At 51.2% G+C, this 20,021-nt stretch overlaps 4 gene segments (V, D, J or C); all 4 read right to left on the minus strand.

Annotated features, from left to right (window-relative positions):
- The window catches only part of LOC101717323 (Ig alpha chain C region-like), a 204,856-nt gene that overhangs the window by 83,275 nt on the left and 101,560 nt on the right, over positions 1-20,021 (minus strand).
- LOC101711804 (Ig alpha chain C region-like) overlaps positions 1-20,021 on the minus strand; it is a 172,923-nt gene that overhangs the window by 49,786 nt on the left and 103,116 nt on the right.
- The window catches only part of LOC106008447 (Ig gamma-2 chain C region-like), a 128,199-nt gene that overhangs the window by 6,676 nt on the left and 101,502 nt on the right, over positions 1-20,021 (minus strand).
- Positions 11,620-20,021, minus strand: part of LOC101717670 (Ig gamma-2 chain C region-like) — a 111,298-nt gene continuing 102,896 nt past the window's right edge. Inside the window, 4 exon segments of the C gene segment in view lie at positions 11,620-12,058; positions 12,179-12,508; positions 12,622-12,675; positions 13,036-13,314. Of these exon segments, the coding sequence occupies positions 11,730-12,058; positions 12,179-12,508; positions 12,622-12,675; positions 13,036-13,255 (933 nt within the window).

Here is a 20,021-nt window from a genome sequence, read left to right on the forward strand (position 1 = left end):
ACTGCCTTATGTTGGCTACTCTACTTAAAGAGATGGTGATATTGTGAGTCTCAGAATCTGAATTTCAACACAAGAGTCTGTAGGAGAGCATTTCAGATACCAGCCAAACCTCTGGCACCCAAATCTTATCGACTTCACGAGTAAAATTCACTCATCTTATCCCAGCATCAGCGCTAAGCCCCAAATCTCATCCACATGTCATCTAAGTTGGTAAAAGTGTGATTCATTCTGGGTTTGAGTTCTTACTATGTATGGACCTATGAACCTAAACAATGAGTTATCTGCTTCCGAAATATAATGGGTGGGGGAGAATGTGGACATTCTCCTTCCAAATGGGAGAAGTGGGACAGAGAGAGTCATGGTCACCAACCTAGCAGTGAATTCCCCAAATGTGTAGGCTCAAGTGTAGCCATCTGGGCCCTATGCACAGTCCTCTGTCCTCCATCCTCTGGGTGGCTATCCCCGACTCTGAACCTGTGTTGGCAGTGGAAGCTCCATGAACCCTGCATGTGGCACCAATCCCAAAATCATGCTTCTTTCTTTATACTGTGCCCACTAATCATGCCAGCTTGTTTCTGCTGATTTAAAAGTTAGAATCCTTGCCAGCTTCCTATGAAACTCACGGGGTCCAAATCACCAGGCAAGAGCATCCTCCACAGGGCCTGCTTTCCTATTTTCTGCTCCCTCATCCCTGTTCCTTGCTTCTGCTGAGATGAGAGGCATCCTGTTCTCCTTAAAGGCTCTTGACTTAAATAAGGTTTCATAAAAATATCCCAGCCTCACAGACACAGCCAGAACACTGTGCACCAAACACCTGGACACCAGGTATCAGCCCAATTGATACATGAAGTTAACCATCACACAGTGTACACACATCACCATGGAAACTGAGTCAAGGTGATCTGACCCACAGTGATGCTGAATGCTGCCCCATGTTGAGGAGGCTGCAATGAGAAAGATGAGCTCTGAAGAACAGAGGTCCTTTGGGTCTCTCTGCTCTGAGTCGTTTCTGTTAAGTTTAGCATTTTTTAGGAGGTTGGGAGTTTTTGCTGCATGCCAAGTAATCACATGCTGTGCAGTGCACAATGGTGTGTTGCCAAATTTAGGTTTTGCTGGTACAGTAAAGATGTGTTTGGAAGCCTTGAAGTTGATGTATCCATGCATTTTGCAACCTGCCTGAGTCACCAAGGCAGCCTTTCTGCAAATGAATGCCCAGAGGACAGTTAGCCCCACACAACTGGAATTGTTATGATTTAGTTCTAAAAACTCCCAAAAATCTCATATGCTTGGAGGTGAGGCCTGGCTGAAAGAGGCAGATCACCAGACATGTGACTGGAAGAGTATGGATGAAAAGTTTTCCTCTGCTATGCCCTTCTGCTATGCCATTTCTGACTTGGAGCTAGACAGCCTTAGACTGAATTCTTGAAAACCATTAGTCCAAATAAGCCTCCTTTCCTGGGGTGCCAGGTATTTTTCCCCCAAAGATGGGAAAGTGACTAATGCAGAAGATTAGTATCTGAAAAGTGAGTCATTGCTGTGACTATCCCTGACCATGTGGTTCAGAAGACTTTAAACTTGTCTAATTTATTTCACTTAACATTGTGGTCTCAAGGAACATACATTTTCCTACAAATGACTCAAATTTATCCTTCTTTATTGCAGAGTAGTAGTACATAGTGTGTAAATTGCACATTTTCTTTATCCATTTCTCTGTTGATGGATATATAGAGTGCTTCCAAGATTTAGCTGCTATAGACATGAATTGTGCTGCTACAGACATGGTTAACATGTATCACTGTGGCATGATGTCTTTAGCTCTTTCAAGAAGATACATAGAAAGGGAACACTTGGATCAAATGGAATTTCTATTTGTAATTGTTTTGAAGAATCACCATACTGATATCCATAGTGGCTGTACAAGTTGACATTTCCCACAGCAAAGTGGAAGTGTGACTTTTAAAATTCCATTAAGTTTATTGGTACATTTCAGATTTACATTATGATCACATTTATCATTGGGAATTTGTACCTGTACATATCCTGGTTTCTGTTTTCTCTCCATTCCCCTTCCTTCCCTTCCACCCCTTCACCCCTCCCCATTTACAAAAATTTTGTTTCCATTTTTTCCTTCTTTTCTCATATTTGTTTCCTTTCCTTCTTTCCTTTCCCCTACCCCTCTTCCCACTTCCCCTTCCCTTTTGGACCTTTTCTTCCTATTTCACATAATCTATTATATATTTTGGTCCTCATTTACTCTTGCAATTTCTCACACCAGAGAAACTATTCGGTATTTACACATGTGTGTCCTATTTATTTCACTTCAGAGTATCGCCTCAATGTGCTTCCATTTAGCTATAAATACCTCTAGTTTATCATTCTTTATGGCTGAGTAGTACTCCATTGTAGAAAAAAACCACACATCTTCTTTATCCAGTTTCCAGTTGATGGGCATTTGGGCTGTTTCCAAGATTTAGCTATTATAAACTGTGCCGCCATAAACATGGGTGCACATATATTGCTGTGGTATGATTCTTTTAAGTCTTTTGGGAAGATACCCAGCAGGGGAATAGCTGGGTCAAATGGGACCTCTAATCCTAGTTTTTTGAGGTATCTCCAGACTGATTTCCACAGTGGTTGCACCAGTCTGCACTCCCACCAACAGTGGAGAAGGGTTCCTTTCTCTCTGTTGTTGGCTTCTTGATAGCAGCCATTCTTTCCTGAGTGAGATGGAATCGCAGTTTTGTTTTCATCTCTTGAAATGACCGGTGATGTTGAACATTTTTTTTCCATATGTTTATTTGATGATTCTACTTCTTTATCTGAGAAATGTCTATTCATTTTAGAAGCACATTTTTGGATTGGGTCTAAATTTTGAAGGTTTGATTTTTTAGAAGTTCTTTATGTAGTCTAGATAGCAGAGTTCTTTGTCTGAGAAGAGCTAGTGAAAATTTTCTCAAACAAGAGAAACAATGTGATATTTAAACTTGTGCTGTTAGGTGTGGTGGCACATGCCTACAATCTCAGCACTCGGGAGGCTGAGGCAGAAGGATCGCTGTGAGTATGAGGCCAGCCTGGGCTACATAGTATGTTCAAGGCCAGCCTGAACTACATAGCAAAACCCTGTCTCAAAAAAACAAAATAAAACAAAACCAAAAAACCAACCAACAAACAAAGAACAAAAACCTTGTGTGTTTTACTTATTTCACTTAACATTATGGTCTCAAAGTGCATCCATTTATGTAAAAATGACTCAAGTTTATCTTTCTATATGGCAGAGAAGTACTCTATTGTACATAAACCCCACAATTTTTTATCCATTCATCTCTTGATGGGCATATGGGCTATTTCCAAGATTTAACTATTATACATTGTGCTACTATAAACATGGGTAGGCATATATCGCAGTGGTGTGATGCTTTTGACTCTTTTGGGAAGATACCTAGAAGGGGCACAGCTGGATCAAATGGAACCTATAGTTTTAGTTTTTTTGGAGGAATCTCCGTACTGATTACCATAGTGGTTGCACCAACTTACACTCCCATTAACAATGGAGAAGGGTTCTTCTTCCTCCACAGCCTCTCCAGAATTTGTTATTGGTTGATTTCATGATGATAGCCATTCTTTCTGAGTGATATGGAATCTTAAAGTTGCATTTCTTGAATGACCAGTGATGGTAAACATTTTTCATGTGTTTATTGGCTACTTGCACTTCTTCACCAGGGAAGTGTCTATTCATTTCAGATGCTCATTTTTGGATTGGGTTTTTAAATTTGAGGATCTGAATATTTAAAGTTATTTTATATTCTGGATGTTAGTCTTTTGTCTGAAAAGTAGCTGGTAAAATTTTTTCCCATTCTGTGGGTTGTCTCTTCACTCTGTTGGTGGTTTCTTTTGCTGTGCAAGGTTTTTAATTTGATGAGATCCCAGTTATTGATTTTTTGTAGTATTTCCTGTGTGATTAGGGTTTTGTTCATAAAATCTTTGCCTATAGCTATGTCTTTGAGAGTGTGACCTATTCTATCTTCCACTAGATTAAATGTTTCTGTTTTTATATTTAGATCTTTGATCCATTTCAATTTTAGTTTAGTACACGGTGAGATACGGGTCTAGGTTCAGTCTTTGGCATGTAGAAAGTCAGTTTTCTTGCCACCCTTAACTAAAGAAGCTATCTTTCTTCCAGTGAAAATTTTTGGCCCCTTTGTTAAAGATAAGGTAACTTGTTAAAGATAAGTGTGCTTGGAGTTGTTTCTGCATCTTCTCTTACATCCCATTGACCCTCAGGTTTATTTCTTTGCCAGTATTATGCTGTTTGATTATGGCAGCTTTGTAATATAACTTCAAATGGTGGACTGTGATACCTTCTGCCTTGCACTTGTTGCCCAGAATTGATTTTGCTATTCTAGGTCTGTTCTGGTTTCATATGAATTTTAGGACTGAGTTCTCTAGTTTTGTGAGATATGCTATTGGTATTTTGATTGAGATTGCATTAAATCTGTATAAAAATTTTGGAAGTATGACCATTTTCACTCTATCCATTCTGTCTATCCAAGAACAGGGAGTATCTTTCCATTTTCTGATATCCTCTTCATTAGATAGATTCCTAAGTATTTCATATTTCTTGAGGCTATAGTGAAAGGTGTTCTTTCCTTAATTTCTCTCTCAGTGTTATTTGTATACAGGAATGCTGTGGATCTTTGAGTGTTGACTGTATCCTGCTATGCTACTACATTTGGTTATTAATTCCAGGAGTCTTTTGGTGGAGTTTTTGGGGTCTTCTATATAGAGTATCATGTCATCAACAAATAATGATATTTAACTTCTTTCTTTTCTACCCATATTCCTTTTTTTCTTTTCCCTTGTCTAATTCCTCTGACTAATATTTCCAGAACCATATTGAATAGGAGTGGTGATAGTGGGTATCCTTGTCTTGTTCCTAATTTTAGAATGAAAGCTCTCAGTTTTTGACCATTTAGTATAATATTGGCTGTTGGTTTGTCATAGATGGATTTTATCAGATTGAGATAAAGACTTTCTATTCCAAACCTGTCCAACAGCAATTGCTTTTCTCTCCTTTTGAGGATTTTACAGAAATATGACATTACATTGTTGCTAAATAGGTTCATCTCTTGCATTGTTATGCTTCATTTGAGTTGTGCTTTTCTACAAAATTTTGTACTGTTTCCCACATTTTACACATCTCCTTAATCTCACTTGAAGTGAGAGATTCCTCCACCTCTTTCTCCTCCTCCTCTGCAGACAGGATCTCCTCCAAAACCTCTTGTTATTGGGAGATGATAACTCACAATCCCACAGTGAGAGAGAGAAAAATCATTGGCTCAGTTGTGATCATGTATCATTTGGTGTCACATACTACTCATATTCCAATACGTCACTCATTTATCAACTTAAAATTTATTAAAAATGTTTGTCTTGCAGAACATTCTCAGAACTAGTTACTCACAATCCAAAGGTTTACTGTATATTAATTTCTTTATTTTCTTTCTTTGTAACATAATGTTGATAGACTTAATATTGTTTCTTAAGTATTTTAAAATCTTTATTATAATGTTTAAGTTATGAAACGCTAGGAGTAAGTATCATCAAAAGAAAAACTTTGCTTGTATTCTGAGGGAGAGCATTAGTGTGCTTTTGTTTGTATACAGGATAGTTGTGCAATGTTAGACATAATTATGAACTTGTTATACTCTCTGGAGGATATGGTTTAAGGAAATGTGTCTGGTTGGCAAGTTGACCAGGGGTGATTTGTGATAGTTAACTGTGGCTTCAATTTAAATAAAAAAATGCTTATCTGATTGGTTTAGCAGAGTTCTGGGTGTGTCTGGATAATGGACTGATTGAAGATGGAAGATCCACCCTGGGTGTGGGTTGCACCAATCAATAGGCTTGAAGCCTGGATGGAATAAAAAGGCAAAGAGAAGGAAGTCTTGCTTCTACTTCTTCGGAGGAACTCCAGTCTTCACCATTGCCTTTGGATGTTCATCTCCAGGCTTCCAGCACAGACTCTATACCCTTTCAGGGAAGACCCTTTGGCTTCCTGATACGGATTCACACAGGACATGGTGGTGAGCTCCAAGCCTTTGACTTTTGACTGGATCTTTTGGATCATCAGTGTGCAGATGGCCCTTTTGCATTCTTCCACACATGACTCTATAGGTGACCACTGTAAGCCTACCTTGTAAATAATACACATGCACACATACATATTTATTTATATACAATCTGTTCTAATGAACCCCAACTGAAACACTATCACACTGTGGAAGTTACACCATAGACACCACACAGGGAAGTCACACCATGGGCATCACATCGTGGAAGTCATACACAGATGTTTCATGATGGATACCACATCAAAACTGTCACACCACAGATGTTGCACAATGGAAGTTGCCCATAGACATCACAAACAGAAGTCAAATTGTAGAGGTCACAATACAGAAAGTCACACCACAAATATTTTATTACTGATATCACACAAAGATGTTACACATGGAAACCTGAGTGGGGACTTCAGTGTGCTCCGGGATAGAACCTGTGAGGCCCAGCCTGACACCTCAGTGGGTCCCTGAGATGTATGGACATGGAAGGATGCTCCCGGGTCAAGCCACTCTGTCTGTGAGTTTAGGGAGCTAATAGGGGCAAGTGGCAAGCAGGAGTGCATGACACTAATGGGCACAATAGCCAATGGTGGGGACTGTGGGTGGTACAGGGCAGTGGGCGGTGGCAGGATGCCGACTCAGGCTAACACAGGTACTGAGTTGAGGAGGGCCTTGGGGCTGCAGGTTGAGGGTTCTGGAGGAACTGGGTGTGTGCTAGTCCTTGTGTCTAGTGGAAAGGCTGTGTGGTCTCTGTTGTTCAGGACAATCCTGGTAGTTCTGTGGGCTCTCAGGCAGGGGAAGGCTGACCCTTGGCTAAGGAGCTGGAGAGGCATAGGCAGCAGTGGGACAAGGAGTGAGCTAGAGGGAGGCTGTCCATTGGCCAGACTGGCTTCTGGTTAAAGGGTTAACGTGAAGGCATGGGAGGATATGGACTAACCTTAAACAATCCCTGGACACCCAGACCTAATTGTCATCTCTAGCTAGGCCCCTACTTTGCCTCTGAGAGCATTTGCCCAAAAGACCTCAATCTTGACTCAGTCCTTCTCCTTCCCAGATGTCTATGTCTCCTACATCTAGGAGCTTGAGATGGGCCCTGTGTACCCCACTCCTGAGTCCAAAGTATCCAGGGTGGACAGACTTCCAGTGTCGTCACCAACCAGCCTGGACATGCTGGCCCCAACCACAGACCCTGAGAAGCCATGGTGATCACTCACTGGCCCAACTGTGTGAGCTCACTCTCCCCTCCCCAGTTGTTCACTTCCCTTGTAGAAGGCATCACCCCAGTGCTTGCTTATACTGGTTCCATTCTTTGTTCCAACAGTTATCTGCCCTTGCACTTGAGCATCTGTTCATCTTTCTCCCTGCAAATATCTCTCCACTTCTGCCCCTCCCACCTGCCCCTCCCACCTGGCACCACATCCTGTAGGGGTGAATTTGACCCCAGAGAACATCATCCCTGGGGCTAGCCCTTCCCTGATTCAGGTGATATTGAGGTGAAACTTGGAACTTGGAGTTGGGGTGGATTGGATGAGTCTCCTTGGGTGTTGGGAGGGGGTGGGTGAATTTTGGGCCCTGAGGTGGACCATTAGGAGATGAACGTGTCTCCTATACATTTGTATGTAGACGTCCCAGCCCCAGACCTCAGAATGTGCTACATTTGGAGAGAAGGTCTTTAAATTGGCAGGGGACAATGAGGTCACTAGGGTGGACCTAATCCCATCTATGTCCTCATAAGAGGAGATTAGGACACATAGTACAGAGGGGCTACTTTGGGAGGACACAGGAGAAGAATGCATCTGTAAGTCAAGGAAAAACCACCTTGCCCACAACTTGATCCAGGACATCAGCCTCCAGCACCACCAGAGAACAATTTTGTGTTTCTCAAGAGGCTGCTACCTGTGTCCTGTGTTATGGCAGCACAAGCTCCTGAGAGAACAAATCCATACTTCTTGTCTAACATGTTCAGCTTGGGAAGCTCTGCCCGGCCAGCCTGATATTGGCTTGCCTTCCATGTCCCCCAGAGTGACTGAGGCAGGGATGGGCAGTACCCAGTCTGAAGAAAGCCTCAGACAGGGAAGGCTGAGTGCTCAGGATGATGGAGGCAGAAGGAAGGGAAGGCTGGGAGGCCCCTCACAGCTGTCAGTGTTGCTCACTTGTGCCTGAGCACATGGCTTGTGACACAGGCAGACCACAGAGAGGTACACAGTGTTTAAAAGGTGTTTTATTGTCATTAAGAGAGAACTTACAGGATATCAGAGGCTCCAGAACACTACAAGAAGAAGAAAGCTACAAAGCTGAACTGAGCTATTCCCTGGGCTTTTCCCGCAGCATGGAGTGGTGTCTGGTTTCCTTTCCTGCTTGTGTCATTCTTCCTGACTGGAGGCTCTGGCTTGGCATTTCCCCCATGCTGGACAGGACCATGGCACACGGGTCCTCTGTCCAATGCCAGCCCAGCCCTGGCTCCTGGGCCACTGGGCTCTCTCTGTGGTATCTTGTCCAGCTGGGGTTTCCTGGTTTAAGTGCTCCGGAGTGGACACTGGTCCTGCAGGACAGGCCTGGCCGAGCCTTGGTGCTTTCAGCAGCTGTCCATCTGTCCCTTTGTTGGGACAGGTGCTCTTGGGCCTCCTCTGTCCCTGAGACCCCGAAGGCTGTGTCTGAACTGCCTGGGGCCAGCTCACTAGACCACTCCTGGAGGCATGGATGGTGGCAGTCACTCTTTCCTGCCCCTGCTGGGGTTCTACAGTCACCGTGTGGCCCAGTCGCTGCCTGGAGTGTCTCCTAGGAATGGTGCTGGGTCCACTGTGGAAGGTGGTAGTGTCCTGGGTCAGGCTCTTTATACCAGTGTATAGAGAACTGGGTAGCTGGTCCCTATGGGTTGGATCCAGCAGTGTGTAACGTGGGCCACAAGGAGGGGTGGAACACAGGGTCCCCATCAGAGGACACATGAGGGAAATATAAGCCATTGTTCAGGCTTGCGTTCATGGAGCTGCCCAGAACAAGCATGCTAGGAGTGGGCCGGCAAAGTCTATTGGGTGCCTATCAGCAGCCCTTCCAAAGCCCCTTCTGGGGGCTGATGTCCATGCTTGATGGCCTGGGTTGTAGCAGTCTCTGCAGAGGGTCGCCGTCTCTGCAGAGGGTCACAGCCTCACTTCTCTCAGAGATGCCCTGTGCTGGAGAGACTGGTGTGGACTCAGTTAGATCCAAGGCTGGTCTCCATCCAGACAGACACAGGCAATGCTGGGCACTGCCTCCTCCTGGGTGACCACCCTGCTCTTGGAGGCAGGGATGTCCTGGGGAGAGAAGCTGCATCCCTTGTTTGCTTCAGCCAGGGTCATGGTGGTGGCTGTGGGGTAGACCATGTCCAGGCTGCTGAGGCTGGGCATACCTGCTCTCCGTGAGTCCTCCAGAGCAGGGAGGGTGGGAGCACAAGGTCATTGAATCACAAGGTTAGAGGGCACTGTGGTCTGAGGAGTGTGTGACCTGTGGGTCAGGTTGCTGGAAGTGATGAATGGCATCCTCAAAGAGCCTGGGAAGGATGGGCCCTTTGAGGGTTTGGCTTTAAGCCCCTTGCCCAATCATGTTCCTGTAGTCGGGGGCGATGGTCTGCTTCAGTTCCACCACTGAGGAGAAGATCCACTTCACCTGCAGGAAGAGTGAGTGAGCAGTCATAGCACCATGGGATGCCACCACAGCCAGTGGGACCATGGGGACAGCATGGGACAGGATTTGGGACAAGAAAGAGATGGGGTTGGGGCCAAGGTGGGGTCAGATTGGAGCCAGTTGGGGACATCATTGGGCCAGGATGGGAAAAGCAGCACAAAATAGTATGTAGACAGGGAGTGGACGTCATGGGGACACCATGTGGAACCTACATGGGGCATTATCGGGACAGTGTCCAGAGAGCTTGGGGCCGGTATGCTGGAAACAGCACAGAGCGTAATGGGGTCAATGAGGGGGTAAACATATGCAAAACAACACGGGACATATCGGGCACAGTTTGGGGACAGCATGAGGAGAAAAGAGCATGGAATATCATGGGGACAATGTGAGTTCAGAGTGGGGACAGCATGGGGAGAACTATTGGGCATTGTGGGCACAGTGTGGGTCAGTGTGGGCTGTCACAGGGACAGCACGGGCAGCATGGGCATTGGGGGCAGTGTGCCAACCTTGAAGAGGGTGACCGTGGCGCTGTAGCACACGCTGAGCAGAAAGAGGGTGATGAAGATGGTGATGGTTGTCCACAGCCCATCCAGCTCCCCGTCCTGGGCCTCAGCACAGCTCTCATCAAGTTCTGGCCCTGGACAGGAGGGGGTGGTCAGTGTGCATCCCCAGCCAGGCCCAGGCACACTCCCTCTATAGTGGCATGGGGTTGCTGGGAGGCCAGGGAGGAAGGGACAACCGTGTTTTCCCGGGTTAGCTCTCCTTGGTTACCCTCCCTGAAGAGCAACCTTATATCTTCCAAGCCTCCACCTGGGTCGGAGGTTGGCAGGCACTGCAGTCAGGATGGCTGCCTGGACTGGATGGACAACTCTCTGTCTACTCTAGCCCTCTCTCTGGAGTAGCTGAGCAGCATCAAGGCCTTGGACCCTGTAGGCTGTGGCTCTCTGCAGGCTCCCTGGCCCTCTGCCTGCTCCCTGATGACCAATCTGGGAGATAGAAAGATGGCAGGGCCAGGCCACTCGTGACATGGTGTCTCTGTGTACATGGGAGGCAGCTGAAGGACTGAGCATTAGTCGGGAGACTTGTGTGCTGGGGAGGCTGCAAGTGGGCTGGTGAGTGTGTGTCCAGTGAGGTAGGCATGGAAGGTGGCGTGGGTGCTGTGCAGGCTGCCCGTGGGCCCAGGGTACCAGGCGTGTACATGTGTGCATGCATGTCCGTGGGTGTGTGTGGTCAGTGTGGGCTGGGGTTGCTCAGCTGAGTTGTTCTAATGGGTCTGGGCCCAGTACCCTCCCACGACTCTCAGTGGCTTCTCATGTGTCTGGATCATCCTTGCTTGGAGCATCCAGGGTGGCATCTCAGCCACTCAGGAGCACAGGAATATGTGTCCCCAAGGGTGTTCAGTGTCCCCATGAGTGGGCAGTGTCCCCAGGGGTGGCTAGCTTCTCCATGGTTGGGCAGCATCCAGTGTCCCCAGGGGTGGCCAGCCCTGTGCAGGTGAGGGGGTCATGGAGGCCTTGTCCCACAGCCATGGCTTGCCGTCTCTGCAGTGGACAGAGAACCTAAGACAAGAACTTAGAGGGCAAGGACAGGCTGTTACAGAGACAAGTCTGAGTGTTCTTTCATGTGGGTCTCCCTAGGGAGCTGCTGGCAGCTGGAGAGGGGGCCTGGGAGGACAGGTAGGCCATGCCTGTCTCTGTGAGGGCAGACACACACTGTGGTCCTCTCATGCAGACAGCTGTCTGTCCCTAATGACTACAGTGCAGGCTTGGCCCCTGCCTGACCCAGAAACCATGGTCCCATAGGATAGGCCTTCTGTCTCGGAAAGAACCAGGACAGCGTCGCAGGGTCCCAGGCAGTGCTGGGTGCGCTTTATTTACATGGGTGTTGGGGGACAGGGTCTTACAGGACTCTAGAGCCTGCAGGTTAGTGAGGGCTCACTGGGCACACCACTCATTTACCCAGAGACCGGGAGATGGTCTTCTGCGTGAGGTGGTTATGCAGGGCTTCGTGCATCACTGAGCAAGTAAAGACGTTTCCCTGTTCCCACTGGCTCTTGTTCACAGTGAGCTTGCTGTAGAGGAAGTAGGAGTTGTCAGTGTCCTTCATGGGTGGGGTGGTCTTGTAGTCCTGTATATTCACTGGATGCCCATTGCTCGCCCACTCCACGTGGATGTCAGAAGGAAAGAAGCCAGTGACCAGGCAGGTCAAACTGACTTTGTTCTTGGACAGCTCCTCTCGGGCTGGGGGCAGGGTATACACATCAGGCTCCCGGGCTTCCCCTGTAGGGAGAGAGATCAACACATGTTCAATGCCAGGTCAGAGGCCTGGACAGGGTGGCTCTGCTCTTTTCACTCCCACAGTGCCACCCGACCTCCCACTGGCCCGCACCACACTCCCACCTCTGACTTTGGATATGGTCTTCTCAACGGGGGCTGGCAGGGCTCTGTTGTTGACCTTGCACTTGAACTCCTTGCCATTGAGCCAGTCTTGGTGTAGGATGGGGAGGACACTGACCACGCGGAAGGTGGTGTTGAATTGTTCCTCCCGGGGCTTTGTCTCAGCCGTGTTCACCTGCTTGTTGTCCACGAACCATGTGAACTGGACATCAGGCTCATCTTGGCTCACATCTACCACAACACACGTGATCTTGGGGGTCAGGGAGATCATGAGCGTGTCCTTGGGCCTTGGGGGGAAGATGAAGACAGATGGTCCTCCCAGGAGGTTAGGAGCTGGAGTGGGAGACGAAAGGAACAGGTCAGCACCTGGGGGCTTCCTTCTGACACAGGGCTCCTCTGGGTGCTCAGTCCCCACTTGGGCTGGAGAAGGGGGCCTGGTGACTTACGTGGGCACTTGGGACATGTGGGACACGTGGGTCCAGGTACTCGGGGTCTGGGCTCTGCAGAAAGAATGATGGGGTTATTGGGGTTGGAGGAGAGAAGGTGCTGAGCTGAGGGAAGATGGGTTGGGTGTAAGGGGTGAGCTCAGTCAGGCCCAGGCTGTCCCCCGGATATGGCTCTTGGCAGGCCCGATGCCAGTGGCCATCTGCCTCTGTCCCATAGACAAGCCATCCAGCCTGCACCCACCCTGGGCCTGGTGCAAACCCCCAGAGGACATCTCCCTGAACATGAGTGTGGGCAGAGGCCTCCATGCAGGAGACAGACAGGAGTTTCCCTGTGCCCGTGGTGGATGCACTCAGGAAGGCTGACCCCACACTTGGCTTCCAGGGGACCCGGATCTCCTTGGGAACTGTCCTTACCAACGACCTTGTCCACCTTGGTGCTGCTGGCCGGGTGGGCTACGTTGCAGGTGGCCTTCTTCTGGCTGGAGGGCACAGTTACCATGCTGGTGAGCGAGTACAGGCCTGACTGAAGGATGGCTGGGAAAGTGTGCACTCCGCTGGTCAGGGATCCTGAGTTCCATGTCACGGTCACGGGCTCGGGGAAATAGCCCTTGACCAGGCATCCCAGAGTCAACATGGAGCCAGTATCCACACATCCGGAAGCCAGAGGGAAGACGGAAGGGGCTGTTGTGCTGGCTGCAAGGAAAAATGTACCAAGTGACTTGGTGTCCGACATAGCTAAACCTGCACCATGGAGGACCCTCTATCCTTGTCTTTCTAAGGTACTTTGCAATGTTTAGGCAGGGTCTTCATTGCGGGCTTGTGGCCACTGGTGCCCACCTGTCTTGGTCTTCCTGCCTACCTTAGCCATGCAAACTCTGGGCCATGCCAGGCCAGGCCATTGGCTCTACATGCCCAGGCAGTCCCCAGTATGTTTCCAGAAATCTGCAGGCTCAGCCATCCAGCCATCCAGTGTAGTCTCTGTCCCTCTCTACTACCTCCCGTTCTTCCTCCTGGGCCACCCTCAACAACCTGCTCTGTGCTCCATGACCCACAGGAGTTGGCACAATCCTGGGCCTGTAGCCTCTTTCTGGTGTCTGCTTGCCCATGTTCCTTGAGCTCTTTCTAGGCCCCTGTGGCCCTCTCCAACTCTCCAACTCTCCAGCTTTCTTTGAGTGCCAGGCCTGAGTGGTGCGCTTTTTTCTGGGTCCTATGAGCCCTGTTGAGCCACAACCCTGTTGCCTAGCCTGGTCCTGTCCTGGTGAGTGTCCCATCATAGACATAGAGTCTCAGCCATTCTCTGTCTAGGATTTTGGCACAGCTGCTCCGAGGCTCCCCTATATGCCTTCCTGATGTCCATTCAGGGTCACACACCCAGAGTCTTGTCTCCCACCTACCCAGTTTCTGCCCAGCCCTGGTCTGGCCTGGCTGCCTCTTCCTTCCTGTGCTCCCCAGGGCTTCCTCCAAGATGGGCCCTGCTGAGCTTGGCTCTGGTGCCCACTACCTCCTCTCCCCCTGAACTCCTGGCCTTGCCTCATCCCCTGCATGCTGCTGGCCCTGGGGGCATCAGGAAAGCCCCTGTGCTTTCTGCTGCTGCCAGCAGCCCTTGTCCCTGGAGGTTAGAGTGCACCCTGACCCCTGAGGAAGCTAAGTCTCCCTGTCCTCTCCCTCCTGGTCTGCTATCCTCAGCTCAGGCCTCTGCCAGCCTCCCTTCCCCTCACCTGTACCCCATTGTCCAGCAGACTCTACTCTGGCCCTCAGTGGTTTCTTGTTGTCCCCGCTATGGTACCAATTGTCCTGTTCCTCCTTGTGCTGCTTCAGCAGGGTTCCCCCACCCCAGTCCCCACAAGCCCCCTGGAGCAGAGCCAGACTGACCCCAGAACTGCAGTTCATCAGGTGTGTTTGGGGGCGCCAGCCCCAGGGAACTTGCACAAACCCTCCTGGTGCCCAGGATAGGTGCTCTCTGCAGCAACCCCTGCCTCCCTGTAGTCCCTGTGTCCCCCCACCCCACCCCGGCCCCACATCCTCTGCAATCCCCAGGTAGACTGAAAGGTGGGAGGGGACAGAGCAGGTGCTCAGGGGGACAGGGCAGAGCAGTGAATGGTGAGCTGGCTCAGGTGGGAGGAGGAAGAGCAGGTCCCCTGAGCCCCAGGGGCTTCCTGACATGCTACTTGCCGACATACCTCAGCCTGAGGAGTCCTGATCCCCTCCTCTGCCCCTTCCTGCCAGGGCCTGAACTCCTCAGGCTTTGCCTCTTTGCCAAGAGTCTCATGCTAAGCCTGCCAGCCCTGTTTTCCTATCAGCCTTCAACACCCTGACTCCTGGGACTGTGCTGGCCCTTCCACACTCCCTCCTACAGCTCATGATCAGCTGCTCTGCCCTGGATCCCTGAGCTCTTGGGGCTGCCCTTGCCCCACAGGTATTGTCTTACCCAATCTCATCTAATGGTGCTCTGCCCTGTTCCCATGAGCTCTCGCGTCTCTCCTATCCTCTCCAGCATCCACCATCCCCTACACACCTGCACGTGCTCTCCTGTGGTACCCTGATCTCATAGGGCTGCCATAGCCCTTCCAGTATCAACCTGCCCAGCTCATCAGTAGCTGCTTTGCCTTGGTATCCTGAGCAAGTGGAGCTGCCCTGGCTCCTACAGCACCAGCACATTCCTGCTCACTTGTAGCTGCTCTGGTACTTTCCCCAGAGCTCCTGGACTGCCCTGGCTCCTCCATCACCCAAATGCCTCTGCTCACCTGCAGCTTCTTGGCCATGGTCCCCTGAGCTTCTAGGACTGGCTTGACCTCTGAAGCACCCACCTGTCCTTGCTCACCTGCAGCTGCTCTCAAGTGATCTCCTAAGCTCTTGGGGTCTCCCATGGACCCTCTCGTACCTACCTGCCCCAGCTCAAGTGTAGCTGTTCTATCCTGTTCCCCTGAGCTCCTGGTATTGCTATGGCCCTTCCAGCACTCACCCGTTCCTACTTACATTCAGCTGCTCTGCCCTGGTTCCCTAAGCTCTGGGAGCTGCCCTGTTTCTTCTAGCACCTACTTGTCCCAGCTCACCTGTAGCTGCTCTGCTGGTGTTCTCTGAGCTCCTGTGGCTGTCCTGGCCCCTCAAGCACCAACCTCTCTGTGATCAACTGCAGCTGTTCTGCCCTGGTCTCCTGAGCTCCTGGAGATGCCTTGATTCCTCTAGCACCCACGTGCTCCAGCTCACATGCAGCTGCTGTGCTCTGGTTCCCTGAGGTCGTGGGGCTGCCCTGGCTCCTTCAGCACCAATCTCCCCTGTTCTGCCCTGTCTTCTGCCCTCTGGGCTTCCCTGGTACTTCCAGAACCCACGCACTGTATCTTACCAGGACTTGCTCTGCCCTAGTCCCCTGAACTCCTGGAGTGGCCCTGGTCCCCCTAGCACCAAGCTATCCTTGTTCATCTATAGCTGCTCTGGTATCCTCTCCTGACCTCCTGTGGCTTCCTTGGCTGCTCCAGAATGAAACTCCCCTGTTCACCTGCCTCTGTTCTCCTGCAGCCCACTGAGCTCCTGTGGCCTCCCATACACCCTCCAGTACCCACCTGCCCCAGCTCAATTGTAGCTGCTCTACCCTGGTCCACTGAGCTCCTGGTGTTGCCCTGGTCCTTCCAGAACCCACCTGTCTCTGCTCACCTGCAGCTGCTCTGGCCTGATCCCCTAAGCTCTGGAAGGTGTCCTGATTCCTCTAGCATCCACCTGCCCTAGCTTTCCTGTAGCTGCTTTGCCCTGGTACCTTGAGCTCCTGGGGGCTGCCCTGGATCCTTCAGCACCCACCTGCCCCAGCTTACCTGTAGCTGCTCTGCCCGAGTCCCCTGAGCTCCTGGGGCTTCCCTGGTCCCTCCAGCCTTCTCCTGCCCAAGCTCACCTATTGTTCCTCTGCCCTGGTCCTCTGAACCCGTCCTAGGGTGTCTTTGGCCCCTGTAGCACACAGCTACCATAGCTCACATGTAGATGCCCTGCCCTGACTCCCTGAGCTCCTGGACTTACCCTGGCCCTTCTGGCACCTACCTGTCCCAAGTCACTGGCACATGCTTTACCCTGGTCCTGTGAGCTCCTATGAATGTGCTAGCTCCTCCAACTTCCACCTGTCCCTGCTCTTCCCTGGTCCCCTGAGCTTCTTCAGTTTCTCTGGCTCCCCTAGCATCCAAGTGCCTCTGCTCACCTGTAGCTTCTGGGCCCTGGTTCCCTGAGCTCATAGGACTGGTTGGCCCCTGAAACACCCACTTGCTCCTGCTCACCTGCAGCTGCTCTGCCCCGGTTCCCTAAATTCTCGGAGCTTTCCTGATTCCTCTAGCACCCACCTGCCCTAGCTCATCTGTAGCTGCTTTGCCCTGGTCCCCTGAGCTCCTGGGGGTTCTCTGGCTCTTTCAGCACCAATCTGCCCCAGCTTACCTGTAGCTGCTCTGTTTGAGTTCCTTGAGCTCCTGGGGCTGCCCTGGTCCCTCAAGCATTCTCCAGCCCAGGCTCACCTATTGCTGCTCTACGCTGGTCCCCTGAACACCTCCTGGGTGTCTTTGGCCCCTGTAGCACTCACCTATAAGAGCTCACATGTGGATGGTCTGCCGTGCGCCTTCTGGCATCTACCTGCCACACAAATTACAGGTACCTGAAGCCTCTTGGCCCTGGTTCCCTGAGTTTCTAGGACTGGTTTGGCCCCTAAAGCACCCAGCTGCTCCTGTTCACCTGTACCTGCTCTCCTGTGGCCAACTGAGCTTCTGGGGTCTCCCATAGGCTCTCCAGTACCTACCTGCCCTAGCTCAACTGTAGCTGCTCTACCCTGGTCTGATGAGCTCCTGGTGTTGCCCTGGTCCTTCCAGCACTCACCTGTCTCTGCTCACCTGCAGCTGTTCTGGCCTGGTCTCCTAAGCTCCGGGAGCTGTCCTGATTCCTCTAGTACCTGCCTGCCCCAGCTCACCTGTAGGTACTTCACCCTGGTACCCTGAGCTCCTGAGGCTGCCCTGGCTCCTTCAGCACCAACCTGCCCCAGCTTACCTGTAGCTGCTCTGCTCTGGTTCCCTGAGCTCTTGGGGCTGCTCTGGCCCCTTCAGCAACAACAGCTCGCTGGTAGCTGCTCTGCCTGAGTCCCCTGTGCTCCTGCGGCTGCCCTGGTCCCTCTAACATTCTCCTGCCCAAGTTCACCTATTGTTGCTCTATTCTGGTCCCCTGAACTCCTCCTGGGGTATATTTGGCTCCTGTAGCATGCAGCTACCACAGCTCACATGTAGATGCTCTGCCCTGACTCCCTGAGCTCCCGGAATCACCCTGGCCCTTCTGGCACCTATCTGCCCCAAGTCAGGGTCACATGCTTTGCCCTGGTCCTGTGAGCTTCTGGGAGTGTCCTGGCTCCTCCAGCATCCACCTGCCCATGCTCACCTATAGCTGCTCCTCTCTGGTCCCCTGAGTTATTTGGGCTGCTCTGGCTCCTCTAGCACTCAAATGCCACTGTTTGTCTGCAGCTTCTTGGCCCTGGTCCCCTGAGCTTCTAGGATTGACTTGGCCCCTAGAGCACCCACCTGCTCCTGCTCACCTGCACCTGGTCTCGCGTGGTCCACTGAGCTTCTGAGATATCCCATGGACTCTCTAGTACCCATCTGCCCCAGATCAACTGTAGCTGCTCTACCCTGGTCCGTTGAGCTCCTGGTGTTGCTGTGGCCCTTCCAGCACCCATGTGTGCCTACTCAATTGCAGATATTCTGCCCTGGTTCCCTGAACTCTTGGAGCTTCCTTGTCCCCTCCAGCACCAACCTCTCCCTGCTTACCTGCAACTGTTCTGTCCTGGTCCCCTGAGCTCCTGGAGCTACCCTGATTCCTCTAGCACCCATCTGCTCCTGCTCACCTGTACCTGCTCTGCCTCAGTCCCCTGAGCTTCTGGGGCTATCCAGATTCCTCCAGCACCCACTCAGCCTAGCTTACTGGCAGCTGCTCTGCCTTTGTCCTCTGAGCTCTTGTGACTCCCCTGGTCTCTTTTGTATGTACCCACCCCAGTTTACCAGCAGCTGCTCTGCCAGAGTCCCTTAAGGTCTTGGGGCTGCACTGGCCTATCTAGAATCCTTTTGCCCAAGTTCACCTACTGTTGCTCTTTCCTGGTCCCCTGAGCTCCTGGCATGTCTTTGGCTCTTCTCACACTCTCCACAGCTCACATGTAGATGCTCTGTTCTGGGCCCCCAAGCTCCTGGAGCTTCCCTGACCCTCTGGCACCTACCTGCCATAAGTCACAGGCATATGCTTTGTCCTGGTCCATTGAGCTCCTGTGAGTGTCCTGGCTCCTCTTGTGCCCACCCGCCCCAGCTCAACTGTAGCTTCTCTGCCCTGGTCCCCTGAACTCCCTCAACAGTCCTCCCTGACTCTCTGAGCCCTGTTGTGCCTCTACACTGAATCTGGTCTTTTTCTAGCACTGGGTTTGTCCTTGAACCCTGAGCTTCTACTGGTTCTCAGCTGAAGATTCTCTTCCACCATGTGAACTCCTGACCTATTTCTGGAATTTCGCTTTACCTATTCTCTAGCTTGCTCCACTGCGTCCTGTTGTTGGCTTGTCATCTCCATGACAGCCCTCGTCTGTCTTCTGCTGTCCTACTGGCCCTCTCGTCACATCCTCCAGGGAACTCTTGTCAGCCCCTGGTGTATCTCACTCAGAAGGCCTGGCCATATCCCTGCCTTGGGCCCCAGTCCCTCCCACATGGGCTTAGTGACTCCGGGCAGCTGTCCTTGGCAGGGTCTGGCCGCTCTGTGGGGAGGTCTCTGCAGTCCACCTTCCTGTGGCTTTGGCTATGCAAGATGAAGTGTCCCTCTCCCCCACACCTCTGTCCCTGCCCAGTCCACTCACCTTGCGGTAGTCATGGCAGCTCCTCAGTCTCCTGCCCCAGCCCTGTGCTGTCACAGCTCAGCTCTGTTTTGTCCTCCTAGGAGTCACAGCATCTGTCCCCAGAGGTATGGAAGCCTCCCCACCCCCAGCCCTGAAGAGACTAAGAAGAGGATTGAAAATGGGTGGCCCTGTTGCTCCCTGAAGTTCCCTTTTTCTGCGTGGGTGTGGAGATGGGGCTGGGTGAAGTGTGCCCTGGCCCCAGGGGAGAAGAGGAAGGTCCCTGCCACCTGCTGCCTTGCGCCCACAATTTCCTGGGGTCCCTGGGGCCCTCTCTACCCTAACCACTTGTTTGGTGAGCTCAGGGTCTCACCTGAGCCCTTGACTCCTCCTGGCCCCACTGTCATGTCTCCTGTCCTTTCTCTACCAACATTTAGAAGTCAGCCTGCCATGCAGGAGAATGAGGGCTGGGCTAGGGGAAGGTACGGGTGGGAAGGAAAGGTAGGGGAGAGCAAGGCTGAGGGGCCAGGGGCACAGCTTCCTCAGGGGTTGGGGTGCATTCCGATATCCAGTCCCTAGTGCT

The sequence above is a fragment of the Heterocephalus glaber genome, unplaced genomic scaffold, assembly GCF_053883595.1.
Source record: "Heterocephalus glaber isolate CG9 unplaced genomic scaffold, H.glaber_assembly_v1.0 deba00001140, whole genome shotgun sequence".
NCBI lineage: Eukaryota > Metazoa > Chordata > Mammalia > Rodentia > Bathyergidae > Heterocephalus > Heterocephalus glaber.